This window comes from Typopeltis vanoorti, chromosome 20 (genome assembly GCF_054136105.1).
Source record: "Typopeltis vanoorti isolate ZY-2024b chromosome 20, IOZ_Tvanoo_1.0, whole genome shotgun sequence".
Taxonomy (NCBI): Eukaryota; Metazoa; Arthropoda; class Arachnida; order Uropygi; family Thelyphonidae; genus Typopeltis; species Typopeltis vanoorti.
Genome location: NC_143568.1, coordinates 102274847 through 102291123, shown reverse-complemented (window position 1 = coordinate 102291123; position 16277 = coordinate 102274847). Strand labels below are relative to the sequence as shown.

The following is a 16277-nucleotide window of genomic DNA, read 5'->3' as shown; positions in this document are numbered from 1 at the left end:
CTGTATTTTCTTCAGGTCTAACTGCTGACTGACAGCTTAAATATAGACTATGTATTGGTCTGTATAATGTTCTATTTCACAAGTGAAAAGCTTTTTTCTGGGCACCTTTTCCAGATCTACAAAATTTAGGTCCTTGTCATATTCCCACGATTTTTCAACTGTTTGTCTTAACTTAACATAACTGTCTTATTTGTCTAAAGTGAAAACTTTATCTTGACAACCTTTGTTTGGCCTGAACCCAGCTTGTTCTTTTCCAAGTTTCTCTTCCACCATCTTTTTCAACCTCTTTTCAAGTAAATTTTTTTTTCTTTCAAGTTCAAGGTAAAATAAATCTTACCTTGAACACTAAATAGAGAAAGTCCTCTGTAATTCTCACATTCAGCTTTATCTCTTTTTTTATAGAGTACTATGAGAGTAATATGAGTAGTATGAAAATATATATAGAGGGTACTATGAGAGCTCTACTCCAATCATTGGGAATTCATCCTTCTGTCCAAGCTTTCTGAATTATGCAGTGTAGCCACTGCAAAACTTTTATACCTCCATACTTAAGCATTTCTGGTCAAATATCATCTACTGTTGCCTTTCCACATTTCAATTTTTTGATGGCTTTTTCTACCTCAAGTATTGATATGTACTCCTCCTTGCATTCCTCTTGAACATTTTCTAGTATGGTTCTGTCACTGCTTGGTTTGTTTAATGATCTCTCAAAGTAATCTAGGATATCCTTATGTTCAGTTTTCATGGCACCTTTATCATCTTTGATTCCTTTTACACTACTCCTTCGTCCATTTCTAAGCTACTTCAATAGTCTCCAGAACATTTTGCCACCTTCCTGATATTTATTTTCTAGATTCTTACCAAAGTCTTCCTATGAATTTTGTTTAGCTACTTTTAAACATAGCTTAGCTTGCTTACATATTTCTTTGTATTCTTTTAGGGTATCTGCTGATTTATTGGCTTTCTTTTGTCCTTGTGTCCACCATGGTGTTCTTATTTTTCTATCCTTGCAGACAACTTTACCACATACCACCCTAGCTGAATCAATCAATGTCTTCTTCAGAGTTTGCCAATGAGACTCCAAGGTTTGGTTCTTGTTTATAAACTGCTGTACATTTTTTAAAATAATGTTTGAATTAGATACAATGCATAGTAATTAAACAGTGCTGCCCAGATTTTTAAATTCCTTTTTTTTATTTATACTTCTTTAATTACTTAACATATTTTACAACTGCAAATCAGGGCATCTTCAGAACTACACTTATTTGATCACAATTATATATACATATATATATATGAAGTGATTTGCATATACTGACAAAAATCTATAATTTGTGCCATTTACAACAACTTACATTCACGTGCATTAAAGTTCAAGTATCGCAAATGCCAATCATTGTTCATAAAATCTGTATTATCTACACATTATAATGCTGAATTAAAGATTTCCAAATGTCACATAATTCCAGTTCTTAATTCCAATTTAAAATTTCTGTGGAATTGAACTGAATCTGTTAATTTTCTAAAGGAGCAGCAATCTAAAAGAATGAAGGCGGTCAGTGGGGTGTACTATGGGGCTCTGTCCAAAGGCTACTTCATTGCTATTAATAAGATTTGTATATTAATGATAATATGGGAAGGAGAAACTCGGGTTGTCTGACAATGATGATAAATTGGAAAAGGCAGTAATAGTTTTAACAGAGTCCTTGAAAGTGGATATGAATATGCTGGTTTTATGAGAATATTATATGGTGCAACCTCACTGCAATAAACTAGTAAGGATCCAGGGTAATGGTAAAAAGAGATTTGAAGTTAATACTTTGCAAAAGTGATAAGGATGTTATTGTTCCTCTTTATAAAACTTTGAAATAACCAAATTTGCACTACTTTGCTGAGATCTGGGTTTTGGGAGGAAGGAGGTATGGGGATGGTACAAAGGCATATAACCACATTAATATCTGGATTGTAGCATGTTCTTATATTAATGGAACATGGACTATACAGTTTAAGAAATAGTTGGAAAAACGGCAGTGTGATATAGACATATAAGTGATTAAAGAGATTTTATAGAATAGCTGTAGGGGAAGAGAACAAGGGTCAGATCTGAAAACTGAGTAAAAGTGTTATTAGCAAAGGTGTGATATATATTTTGTGCACTGAGTAAAGGGAATAGATTGATAGAGGTGAGTGTGCTATTAGGGAATGAATTAAAAGAGGGTATGTTAATCATTGAATGGTGTAGAATAAGCTTCTCTTAATGGAGTTATCTGGATGATAATAATAACAATAATAATCTGCATAATAAGTTATGATGGTTATCGTGTAGATTTTGTGAGATTTCTAGTTTTGATACATATTCTTAAATAAATATCCCGTGTTATGTTTTTGTGCTCCATCCACTGAGGGTTATCTGAAAAGTGATCCTGGTCTTCCTTTTTCTGGCTATGATTCAGTGAAAGAGAACTGATTAATGTTTGGGTATTCTTATGATGTATCACAAAATATATATCATAAAATAAAGACATATTACAAAAAAAAATGTTTATGACATTTATCAGTGATGTTCATTATCACAGCATAAAGTTTACTTTACAACTCCTCAAACATGAGAAATAAAATTCCAATTCCAATTCATACTGAAAATAACAAATGATGATAGAAAGTGTCTCATTAGTAGCTATAGAAAAAACTTCATTATAGACAGATGTTTTTACCATGTTCCATCACCTGATCCAGAAAATTGATGCCCAATCAAATACCAAGCAGTTTCCCTTGTTATGGGACGGCAGTATGCAAAGGGATAAACCATGAATGAATATATAGTAAGAAAATATTACAGGATATTATTATACATGGATAAACTTCAATGTGAAGCACTAACAATAACACAGTTCTATATCTCTTTCACAGACTAGAAATCTACAGAAATCAAGAAACTCTTCTGAGAACACAGGGTAATGATAAAAAATCTAAAAATCTAGTTAGAACATTGTCATTACATTCATCAAAGGAGTCACTCATTAGGTAGTCAGGTAGATTCTCTGAAGGTTCTGAAATATGAAACATCAGAATGATTGCAGAACTCAATGGCACAGACAAGACTGGATTAACAAATATTAAATTCAGAACAATGTTGACAATTACAGTTGCCAAAAGGGGTTCTCAACAGAGTTAATAGAGGTGATAAATAGAACTTGAAATAAAAGCCATGAACAGGAATCTTTAATCTGGAAAATAACATACCAATCAGTAATATGGGGAAATGCTTAGAAACGTGAATCAACATATTGGAAACTGAGGCAAAAATGACAAAATAATTTTAAGTCTTTTATGAGAAAGATGAAATATAATAAAATTAATAGAATGAATAGGCTCTGCAAAAAAAATGATAATAAAAAATAAATAAAGCATTTCAAAGCAGCATTTTCTAGCTTTCATGCCATACTCTCAGTATCAATATCAACTTCAGAAGTAACCTTTTGAGTGTAAGATTTAGTAACACGGTATTTTCTCCATTTTCCTTTCACTGTTCTTCTATACTTATTGAATATATTTAGCTTAAAAGCAATTTCTGTTATAGTTGTCCATGGATTCTGTGAAAATAGGAGAAAAAAAATTAAGCATACATAGTTATTCATATACATCAGCATAGCATTAAATACATGACATTATCCTCTCTATTGCTCTAATATTTAATCAGGACAATGATTTATAAAATAGAATTAAAGATAAATATATTTAGTGCTTGGAAGTTTTTTCTGCTTGGTTAGACTATAAGTTATATATTTAGTTTAATCCATTATCCAAGTGTAAGCAAACAAAGTTTGCACCTGAAGTATCTTTAGGACTGAGGCAACTCATGGTAAAGGTGGACTAAGTTCTGATCACTTTCCTTAGTATCCTGTAATGCAAAGCACATCTCCTTACAGACATGTATAATGCTATGCATTATGGGAAGGGTCACTACCTAGACTGGTTTCCACTTTATTGAGTTCTCTTCAGTGGGAGCCAGACCCAGAGGTGATACCAAGGTTGAAGCAATGCAGAACTCATATTTCCATATGCCAGTTGCCAAAAGGTGTCACACCTTATTATTAAATTATTCTGGATTAGAGAAAGATGTTGGAAGTTTTTTCCCACTTGGTTAGACTATAAATTATATATTTAGTTTAATCCTTTATCCAAGTGTAAGCAAATAAAGTTTGTGCCTGAAGTATCTTTAGGATTGCATGGGATACTAAGGAAAGTGATCAGAACTTAGTCCACATTTGCCACGAGTTGCCCTAGTCCTGAAGATACTTCAGGTGCAAAGCACTTGGATAAAGGATTAAACTAAATATATAATTTATATGTAGTGCTTCTGTAGCACAATTGAAAGAATAATGGGGCATTGCACCTTTTGGATGGAAAATCCCCCCCCCCCCACCACATCTCCTAGAAACGCGAGTTTGTCATCCTGCATACAAACAAACTGACCAGGATACACGTGCAATTTACAGGAAAAAAAATAAAAATATTATTTCTGGGCAGTAGGATGGTGCTGTGTGCAGATGGAGGATTAAAGAGTGATGATGGGAAGTTGTGTGGAGTGAAGAATCCTCCAGCGATGAGTGCTGGATTCCTTAGAAGTGTCACATAATAATAATATTTAATTTTTTAAATATTTAGTTATAAATTGATATATTTTCAATCTTATACTACTGACCCCATCATGAGTTCTGTAGTAAAAAATTCATTAAGTAATTAAATCTACTCTCATCTTTCCATTCAAGAATATTTAAGCATGTGTTCATGTCAATGTATCTTTCAAAAATAAACTTCAATTAGCAAGGATATTAAATTATAATTTAAACATTATTAGATTTATTACACATACATTGGGGCAGCTTAATTTCTACTAAGCTTTGCTATTCAGTATTAGTATTCATGAACTGTTTTTCACAAACTGAATTGAAAAATGACAAATTTTTCCTAGCATCCAGAGTTGTTGAGAAATATGTAAATTAGTGCATTGAGTAGACTGTATAATAATTCCTATTAATGCATATTACTTTTCCTATCATCAAACCCTAACTGATTTTCATTTAACTATCTGATTTAAATGTAGTATGTTAAGTATTCAGGTTTCATTTCTTTTGATAATACCTTGAAGAGTTTCATTTCTTTTGATAATACCTTGAAATGTTTCCTCTGTCCAATGCTGTAGCATTGGACAGAGGAAACAACATAAGGTAATAATGAGATTAAATTTCTGGAATTAATTCTTGAGGAACAAATTATGCTGCTGAAAATATGTAGGAAGTGTAACATACTCATGGACTATTAGGCTTCTTTTCATGACATCACAGTATTAATACTGATTTATTTAATTCCTCCTGCTCATTCACTACTAGTGCCTCCTCCAACACTCCATCCGTCCTCAAATTTCGTAGTATTTCACACTCATTAGTATGAAATACCTTCATCAGTTTCTCATTAAATACCTTAGCTACATCCACTGCAGTTATATATTTATCATTTCAATCAACTCTTATCATTCTCCTATGATTATTCTTTCTTCTACTGGCACATATCAAAATTTCTCTTGGACTAATTGGCAGTGCTATGGATATTGGATTTTTGATTGTCTTGATGATGAGGAATTTGTATCAGAGAAAAGATTTTCATAGAATTCATTCGTGTAAGTTTTATAAGGGTGTGGGCAAAGTAGTGTTTTTGCTTGGAAAAGTGGTAGGCAGGTGAGGGATATATGAGCTGAAAGAGGAGGTGGAATATCTTGTGAACGAGATGAGAAGTATGAAAGATGAGATTAGGAGAATGGAAGGAGAATCAGAGTAGGAGTGAGAGAAAGGTTTGGGAATGATAGAAGAGGAGAGTATAGAAGCAGTAGGAGAGAGGGAATGAGAGAGGGGTTTGGGAATGATAGAATAAGAAGAGTATAGAAACAGTAGAAGACAGGGAATGAGAGAGAGAGAGAGGTATGGGAATGATAGAAGAGGAGAGAAAATGGGAACAGTAGAAGAGAGGGAATGAGAGAGAGGTATGGGAATGATAGAAGAGGAGAGAATGGGAATAGTAGAAGAGAGGGAATGAGAGAGAGTTATGTGAACAAAAAAAGAGAGAATAGGATAAGTGGAAGAGAGGTAATGAAAGAGAGAGAGGTATGGGAATGAGAGAGAGAGAGAGGTATGGGAACAGTAGAAGAGGAGAGAATGGGAACAGTAGAAGAGAGGGAATGAGAGAGAGTTATGGGAATGATAGAAGAGGAGAGAATAGGATAAGTGGAAGAGAGGGAATAAGAGAGAGTTATGGGAATGATAGAAGAGGAGAGAGAGGGAATGGTAAGAGGTGTAATGTATGGTGACTCAATGATCCGTGGTGTGCAAGATAGGATGCGTGAGGAGTGTTTACCTGGAGGAACAATAGAAAGTGTGGCTATGGCAATTAAGAGGGATGAAAGGGTGGATGAGATGATTGCGATGGTAGGAACAAATGACTTGAGAGGTAATGTAAATTGGGCAGCGAGAGAGATATAAGATTCTTGCTTGAGGTAGAATGTTCTATCATACGAAACAAGATGCAGAGAGGAAAGATAGTGTGCGTGTTGTCTAGGTATGACTGTGACGAGCTGAGCAGAAGAGCAGTAATATTGAATAACATAATAGCTAGAATGTGTCAAAAGAGAGGATTGGAATATGTGGATGCTTGGAGAGCGTTTGAGGATAGAGATGAATTGTATGCGAGAGACCGCTTGTATTTGAATGAGGAAGGGCATAGGCATCTGGAGAGATTGCTGTTCTGAACGAGTCAGTGTGTCAATGCAGGGAAACTAGAATTCCCAAGGTAGCAGAGGTGGCCTCTTATGGGAAAGGGTACTTGGGAGAAGGGGGACAACATCAGGTAGCACTGACCAGTGGAGTCTAGAGGGGATAATGCTACGTATAGAAATAGTGGCATTTTTATGCTTTATACTAATGCCAGGAGTATCCGGAATAAAGGAGAGGAATTGGTGGTGCTGATAGCATCAGCCTAGCCAAAGATTATTGGGATCACTGAGATGTGGTTGACAGAACAGGATATAATAACAGGAATAGAAGTAGCAGGGTACAGCATTTTTTGGCAGGATAGGAAGGGAAAGCATGGTGATGGAGTACTGCTTATGAGATAGGCAAGATGGGATATTTAGTTTGGTGTTGCTATAAACCATGGAGCACAGAGGGCAGGGACCAGGAGATGTTTAGACATTTGAGCTTGGCAAGTGAAGAAGAATGACTGTTATGGGAAATTTTAATTACAGCAGTATAAATTGGGGAGAGGAAGATGCATGTAGCAATAAGGGAATGGAATTTCTAGAATTCTTGAGCGACAAATATCTTAGGCAACATGTAATAGATGGAACAAGAGGTTCAAGAGTTTTGGATTTGGTCATAGCATCAGAAAAGTTGATAATAACTGAGATGACTTCTCTCTCTCTCTCTCTCACCAGTTGGAGAGAGTGACCATGTGGTTTTGACTTGGGAGATGAATAGACATGGTATCCGGGAACATATGTGGAATTATAAGGCAGGTGATTATAATAGTCTCAGACATCAACTTGGGGAAGTTTCGTGGAGGGAGAAATTGGAAGGCCGGGATATCATTAGTGCTTGGGAAATTGTGAAGGAATATTTGATAGCAGGAATAGTAAGCTGTATTCCACAAGTGAAGAAGAGGACACAATTTGGTGTAAAGTGGATGACAAACAATATTAAACAGGAGATGCATGTGAAAATAAGGCTATGGAAGAGATATAAGGAGACAGGTGAAGAGCAGATGCATGAAAAATATAAGACACAGGCCAAGAGAGTGACTAGTATGGTAAGGAAGGCAAAACTGGAATATGAGAAGAGATTGGCCCTAAGATCCAAAGAAAATCCAAGATATTTTTTTAGCTATGTGGCCAGTAGGAGGAGAAATGATTGTGGATGAATGACATTGTGAGATAAAAATTGGAATAGAGTGACTGATGCAGAGGATATAGTGGAATTGGTGTATTTCATCCTTGAGGAGTAAATTTTAATACTAGAGGTATAGGGCAGGTTTGAGGTTTGGAGGTGAAGGAGGAGAACATGTTCCAAATACTGAGTACTCTGGATGTCAGTAAAGCTGTGGGACTAGAGGGTATTTCACCACGAGTTTTGAGAGAATGTACTAAGGAACTGACAGCTCCTTTGACCTGGGTTTTCAATGAAAGCCTGGCTATGGGAAAGGTGTCCAGGGAATGGAAGGAAGGTAAGATAGTGCCATTGCATAAGGGCGGTAGCAGACTGGAAGTGTCTAATTATAGGCCAGTTTGAGAGTCATCAGTAGTTGTTAAGATCTTGGAGAAATTAGTAAGGGACTGTATACAACTTTGGGCAGATGAGGATAATATTATCTGTGAGAGTCAACATGAATTTGAGAGGGAGCACTCTTGTTTTAGTAATATGCTAGTAGCTTTATATAATCAAGTTACAAGAGCAGTACATGAGGGAAAGGCATATACTGCCATTTTCTTGGATTTAGCAAAGGCATTTGACAGGGTGCCACAAGCTGATATTTAAGTTGCAGCACATGGGTTTGGGTGTCAGGTTGGTCAACTGGATTCAGGATTGGCTGTCCAATAGGTATCAGAGAGTTGTGTATGGTGGGGCAGTTTCAAGGAGGCAGACGTTTACAAGTGGGATCCCACAGGACTCTGTATTGTTTAACCTTTATATCAATGATATTGTCAGTGGATTGCAGGGGGATATTCAGTTATTTGCAAATGATGTGAAGCTGGGAAGGGTTATTAGTAATAGTGCAGATGTGGTAGTCATGCAAGAGGATTTGAATAAGCTAGACAGACGTGCAAATGAATGGGGGTGTCAGTTTAATGCAGCAATATGCAAGGTCTTGAGGTTTGGGAGACACCGATAAGATGCTGCATATTCTATTGGAGGAGATATACTAGAGGAAGTAGGGGAGACAAGAGATCTGGGGTTGGTGATTGATAGAAACCTGAAATTCAATGGACATATCGCAAAGGTGGTGAAGGTAACACAGACGATTACTGCAATAATGAAAAGGATGCTGAACTGCAGAGATAAAAGAGTTATCATTCCATTGTATGAGACCCTGATCAGGCCACACTTAGACTATTGTTCTCAGATTTGGTTCCCAGGATTTGAATGGGATATATTAACTGTGGAAAGGGTACAGAGATGGATAACAAAGACAGTTTCTGGGAATGTGCACTGCAGAGTTTAGTGGATAGATGAGGGAGAAGTGATATGATTGAGACTTTTAAACTTTTGAGGGGGGGGGGGGTTGTTACAGGGTACACTGGGAAGTTCTTTCGCTTGGTCAAATAGCGGGAACGAGTGATGACAAGGGGCCATCCCTGGAAGTTATGAAAGGAAACTGTGAGCAAGAGAGTGAGAAGTGGTTTCCTTGTATGAAGGGTGGTTGAACCGTGGAATGCATTGCCTGATAGAGTGGTGAGAGAAGGAACGGTCAATGTGTTTAAGGAGTGGTATGATAGACATTGTGTTCCCTAGGAGGGACCTCCCAGGATGAGTCTTTTGACTCCTTGGAGGCCTAAATAATAATAATAATAGGCCACACTTAGACTATTGTTCTCAGATTTGGTTCCCAGGATTTGAATGGGATATATTAACTGTGGAAAGGGTACAGAGATGGATAACAAAGACAGTTTCTGGGAATGTGCACTGCAGAGTTTAGTGGATAGATGAGGGAGAAGTGATATGATTGAGACTTTTAAACTTTTGAGGGGGGGGTTGTTACAGGGTACACTGGGAAGTTCTTTCGCTTGGTCAAATAGCGGGAACGAGTGATGACAAGGGGCCATCCCTGGAAGTAATGAAAGGAAACTGTGAGCAAGAGAGTGAGAAGTGGTTTCCTTGTATGAAGGGTGGTTGAACCGTGGAATGCATTGCCTGATAGAGTGGTGAGAGAAGGAACGGTCAATGTGTTTAAGGAGTGGTATGATAGACATTGTGTTCCCTAGGAGGGACCTCCCAGGATGAGTCTTTTGACTCCTTGGAGGCCTAAATAATAATAATAAGGATGACTAAACAAACACATGTAATAACCACAGTAATAAGTTTCAATAAGTAAATATTTCATCCAATGTATCATAGGACATCGCCAGTACAGTTCATTCAAACAATACTAGGAATAACATACAGTTAGGGCGCATGATACAATGGAATCCCAATATGCTTGCAGTGGCGTGTTATAGAATTAAATTAAAATATATCTGGAGGGAAAAAAAAAAATAGATTACATTAAAATAAGATAACATATATAAAACTTATTTTACACAATTTTGTATGACAATTCCCATACTTTAGGAATAGCAAGAACGTCATTACAGTTTAGATTTGGTCTGTGAAGTAGGGCATCAGCACTTTCTTTATATAAACGTTCAAGTTTATATAAAGATCTGTGTAGAAGTTTGGTCTTTTTCCAATGGATCCTATGGTTTGGGTTTTCAACTCTGTGTTGTGCGAGGCCAGATTTCTGTGATTTGATAAGACGAATATGGTCTTGATGTTCCGAAATGCGTTTATGAACAGATCTACCTGTCTCTCCATATTAAGACAATTTACATGAGCATGGAACCTTGTACATGCCAGGTAGCATCAGAGGTGAGAGTTTGTCTTTAGGAGAAGGTAACAAGTTATAGATCTGGTTGATTGGCTTGTAGGTAGTAACAAGTTGGTATTTCTTTGTAATTTTTGAAAGACTTGTGGAGATGATTTTGACATAAGGTATGGGAATCCTATGGGCTTGTTCTTGTCCAGGTTGATATGTGGGGAAGTGACTGATGATTTTTTGAGTTGTTTTAAGATTGTATCCATTTAGTATGGCTGTATTTTTGATTATTTCCAATTCTTGATTTCGAGATTCTTCAGAGGAGCAGAATCTGAATGCTCTGGCTACTAATGATTTAACCAAGAATTAGAAATAATCAAAAATACAACCATACTAAATGGATACAATCTTAAAACAACTCAAAAAATCATCTGTCACTTCCCCACACGTCAATCTAGACAAGAACAAACCCATAGGATTCCCATACCTTACGTCAAAAGCATCTCCGAACGTCTTTCAAAAATTACGAAGAAATACAAACTTGCTACTACCTACAAACCAATCAACCAGATCTATAACTTGTTACCTTCTTCTAAAGACAAACTCTCACCTCTGATGCTACCTGGCACGTGCGAGGTTCCATGCTCATGTAAATTGTCTTACTATGGACAGACAGATAGATCTGTTCATAAACGTATTTCAGAACATCAATACCATATCCATCTTATCAAACCACAGAAATCTGGTCTTGCACAACACAGAGTTGAAAACCCAAACCATAGGATCCATTGGAAAAAGACCAAACTTCTACACAGATCTTTATATAAACTTGAACGTTTATATAAAGAAAGAAAGTGCTGAAGCCCTACTTCACAGACCAAATCTAAATCATAATGACGTTCTTGCTATTCCTAAAGTATGGGAAATTTATATTCATATTTATGAATTTAGGGACACAAAACACATGTGTTGAAAAGATTATTTTACTAATTATTAATAAAATAAAAATTTAACATTTCGACCCCTGTATTGAGGTCATCATCAGAAGGATACATGTGTGTATAGGAACCAAGCTACATGCTGTTGCACTCTATAAAGGTAAATTAAATCTATGTTGCTAACTAATCTTTTTCTTAGCCTGACCTCTAGCGATAAAAAAATAAAATAAAATAAATAAATAAATAAAAACTACAATAAACTCTGCTATAGTCTTCACGTACTAAGATTCTTCTGGAATTGTACAGTTCAGGTTGCAAATGAATGTTCAGGGAAAAAAAAAAAAAAAAACACTTCACCAAGTCTTCTTGTATTGAGATTTTTCTTTGTGGTTGCTATGAAGGTTGCAAATGGGTCGTCCACATTCTTGGAATGGTTAGACCATTTTTATTCAGATCCGGATTATGTTTGAGCATTTCACATGCTTCTTTGAATTTCCGCTCGAACCAGGTTTTGGTGCGGTGTAGGGACTTGGTACCTGGTAAAAAACCTGGTTTGAGTGGAAATTCAAAGAAGCATGTGAAATGCTCAAACATAATCCGGATCTGAATAAAAATGATGGTCTAACCATTCCAAGAATTCCCTGAACATTCATTAGCAACCCGAGTTGTACACATCCAGAAGATAATCATAATATAACAATATGAACTGTACAATTCCAGAAGAATCTTAGTATGTGAGGACTTTAGCAAAGTTTATTGTGGTTTTTATTTATTTATTTATTATTTTTTTTATCACTAGAGGTCAGGCTAAAAAAAAGATTAGTTAACAATGTAGATTTAATTTACCTTTATAGAGTGCAACGGCATGTAGCTTGGTTCCTATACACATATATCCTTTTGATGATGATCTCAATACAGAGGTCGAAACGTCAAGTTTTTATTTTATTAATTATTAGTAAAATAATCTTTTCAACACGTGTGTTTTGTGTCCCTAAATTCATAAATATGAATGCTGATCACCATGTAACCTTAAAAGAAAGAATTTTTATATATGTTTTTCTTCTTCTTTCTTTCTTTCTTTCCAGGCTTATAGGCCAAGTGGCCTGTTCCGGACTCAATTCCATCTTTTTAAGGGTCTTCCTCTGCATCGAGTACCTTTTGGGTGGTAATTTAGAATTTGTTTAGGTTCTGCTTCTATTCATTCTTAGTATGTGTTCTTTCCATTTTTCTCTATAGCAAATCACTGTTTCATTTAGGGAGGTTGTAATTCCAAGTTTTCTTCTGATTTCGCTGCTTTTCATTTTGTCGATTATTGTGACTCCTTCAGTTCTGCGCAGAAATTTCATTTCGGATGATTCAGTTCTTCTTTCATCTGCTTTTTTTATTGTTCATATCTCACTTCCATAAAGTAAGGTTGGTTTAGCAACTGCATTGTAGATTCTTATTCGTGTGTGTTTTTGTACATAATTGGGTTTAAAAATTTTATTTATAATGCCTGTTACTTTTAAATTTGATATCTTTGGTTCTATATCAGCTTCATTTCTATGACATTGTGCAACCTAAATATTTGAATGTATTTAATTGCTCTATTATTTCGTTGTTTATTACTATTTTGCTTCTAATTGGATTAGCACCTTTGAAGGCCATGACTTTTGTTTCGTCTGTTGATATTTCCATACGTATGTTTTTATCAGATTATTTAGACTGCATAATGATTTTTGTAGTTCATCTTCATTATTTCCAAGGATTATTTGGTCATCAGCAAAAAGAAGAGTAGCTAATCTGGTGTTACGGTTTATCTTGAATCCTCCTTCATTAGTTATCTTCCATTCTTTTATGATTTTATCTATGTATATATTAAATAAAAACAGTGAGAGAGGGCAACCCTGACATACTCCTCGATTTAGTGGTTTCCAGCTTGATGTTGAATTATTGTACTTCACAGAAATTTTATTATCTTGATATATATTATATAAGGCTCTAAAGAGTTGGTTTGGTATTTCATATTCTTCTAGGTTTTCTCTGATAATTTTATCAAATGCTTTGGTGTAATCTATAAAAGCTATGTGTGTTTCTATGTTCATTTCTCTGTGTTTTTCAATTAATAATTTTAACGTAAATGCAGAGTCTATGCAAGACCTGCCTTTTCTGAATCCATTTTGCTCTTCTATTAATTTTGGGTCTACTATACATTTAAGTTTATAAGCTAAGATTTTTGCATATACTTTATAACAGGTACTAAGTAAGCTGATTCCACAATAATTGCTACAATCAGATTTGTGTCCTTTTTTGTAGATGGGAATAACTATTGCTTTGGTCCAATCTTGTGGGTATTTTCCTTCTTTCCAGATCATATTATAAAAGTTAAGTAACCTGAGTGAGAATTCAAGCCCTGCATATTCGATAAGTTCCAAGTTTATATTGTCTTCTCCTGGAGCCTTTCCTGTTTTGCTTTGGATTAATGCTTCTGTTAATTCTTCTAGAGTGATGTTTTCCAAGTTATCAGAGATGTTACAAAGGGTAGTTTTCTGTTTTGAATGTTTTCATATACCATAGATCTTGGTAGTGATTTTGCCATGTTTCTATTTTAATGGTATTAATATCTGCTTTTTTTCTGGTTTCATTGCTTAGATCTTTGAGGATTTTATATGCATTAGGTCTTTTGAGCATACAGTCTCTCTCTAATTTTGTTACAAAATTGTTCCATCTGTTTCTGTTTATTCTCCTTGTTGCTGCTTTTGCTATTGCTTTTTTTCTGTTGTATTCGATTTTTGATTCTATTGTTTTTAGGTTGAGCCAGTTTTTATATGCTTTTTTCTTTTCTTCAATAATGCATTTAATTTCATCATCCCAGTCCCTAAGGCCTCTTTTTTTTCTTTTCCACTTTTTCTTTGTTCCTAAACTTTCTTTTGCAGCTTTTGTCATTATGGTTTTTAGGTTTGACCATTCTTCTTCTACGTTCTGATTTTGTTTTATACTTGTCATCCAGTTCTTTATTCTTTTTTGATACAAGTCTTTAATACTACTGTCGTCCAAAAGTCTAACTTTGAAAGATTCAAAATTTCTATTTTCCTTGTGCTTTTTTGTTGTTTTCCATCTTGGTTCCCATTTTATTTTTCCAATCAAAAGGTAATGATCTGATTCTATTTCAGATCCTCTGTATACTCTTGTATCTATTATAATTTCTGACATTTTGATATTGCTGATTATGTAATCAATAATGCTTCTTGTGTCTCTTGCTTCCCAGGTGTATCTGTGGATGTCTTTATGTTTGAAGAAGGTGTTCATTATTTTAAGGTTATTGCTTATAGTAAAATCTCTTAATCTATTTGCATTTTCTATTACAGTTAAGTTCTCCGATAGGTCCTATGTTTGGTTTATATGGCTTATTGCCAATTCTTGCGTTGAGATCTCCTATTACCAAAATGTGATCATTAGGATTGGTCTTATTTAATATGTTCTGCAGTTGGGTGTAGAAGTTTTCTGAGTCCTCCTCTTTTCCTTCTTCAGGTGCATATTACTGTCATAAAGCCTCTGTCTATTTTAATTCTCATTTCTATTATTCTATCGCTTCAAAAGTTGTAATGGATTATATTGTTTCCAAGAGATTTATGTAGAAAGATCATTACACCAGATTTAGCTCTCTCTTCTGCTTTTACTCCACTGTATATATAGATATAATTTTCAGTTTTGTCTGTTCCTCTCTGCTTTTTTTAGATTCTGTAATTACTGCTATTTTTACATTTCTTTCTTCTAGTGCTTGGTCAAGTTCTATGATTTTGTGGTGGATACTTCTCACATTCCAGGAGGATTCCTATTCCTTCTCACATTCCTATATTCCAATAGGTGTATTTCTGCTTTTTTTTTGTTTTTGATAATTTTCTTCTCGAATCCTTATTCCAAGCTGGTTTGTTACCAAAAATGTCTGTCCGTTTACTATCCTCATGAGTCTTTTTAGTGGGTTAAAATTTTGACTGAGAGGGGTTACTGGCTATCTGCAGTCTAGCTTGGTGATGGGGCTGCCATCTTGAGGCCTTCAAACTTGCCTTAAGTAGGAGAGAATTTTAAAGAGAAGACATAGAGATAGAAATAGAATGACCCATAGCCCTTGATTACTCTAATAGCATTAGGGTCATGAGTTACAAGAGTTTGGCGAGGAATGCCATATAGGAAAGATTAAAGAGCAAGGGGGGGGTCTACCTCAAAGAAGAGGGAAGAGAGAAAATAGACCCAGCTAGGGGCCATGGGAAAGCCACTTCCCTTGCTACCAAGATGATACTCGTGGACCAACAGAGCCCCCTGTGGTTCTGTTGGTCCACGAGTCCTTATTCAACATATTCGGACCACCCCACCATATCTGGTGGGCTCCCCTATCCATCACCCAGGGGACGTGCTCTCTAGAGGTTACAGGGTCTTACGAGAGTTTATATATGTTATCTTATTTTAATGTAATTATTATTATTATTTTTTTCCTCTAGATATATTTTAATTTAATTCTATAACACGCTACTACACGCATATTGAGATTTCATTGTATCATGCGCCTTAACTGTATGTTATTCCTAGTATTGTTTGAATTAACTGTACTGACAATGTCCTATGATACTTAGGATTGTTAAAATCGATGTTCCTATGTGAATTATTGCTTAATTCTTATATTTGTTATTTACTTAAATCTATCCTTTCTTACCTATAACCTCATACAATCAAAATCCTACCGGC

General features: G+C 35.4%; 1 protein-coding gene across 2 annotated transcripts in view; it reads right to left on the bottom strand.

Annotated features, from left to right (window-relative positions):
- Nucleotides 1-2537: 2537 nt before the first annotated feature.
- LOC150095727 (P2X purinoceptor 4-like) overlaps nucleotides 2538-16277 on the bottom strand; it is a 196231-nt gene continuing 182491 nt past the window's right edge. For both annotated transcript variants that reach the window (XM_090410186.1, XM_090410185.1), the window contains exon 11: nucleotides 2538-3593. In XM_090410186.1, coding sequence (XP_090266312.1) covers nucleotides 3435-3593 — 159 coding nt within the window. In that variant the 3' untranslated portion in view covers nucleotides 2538-3434. The remainder of the gene's footprint in view (nucleotides 3594-16277) is intronic.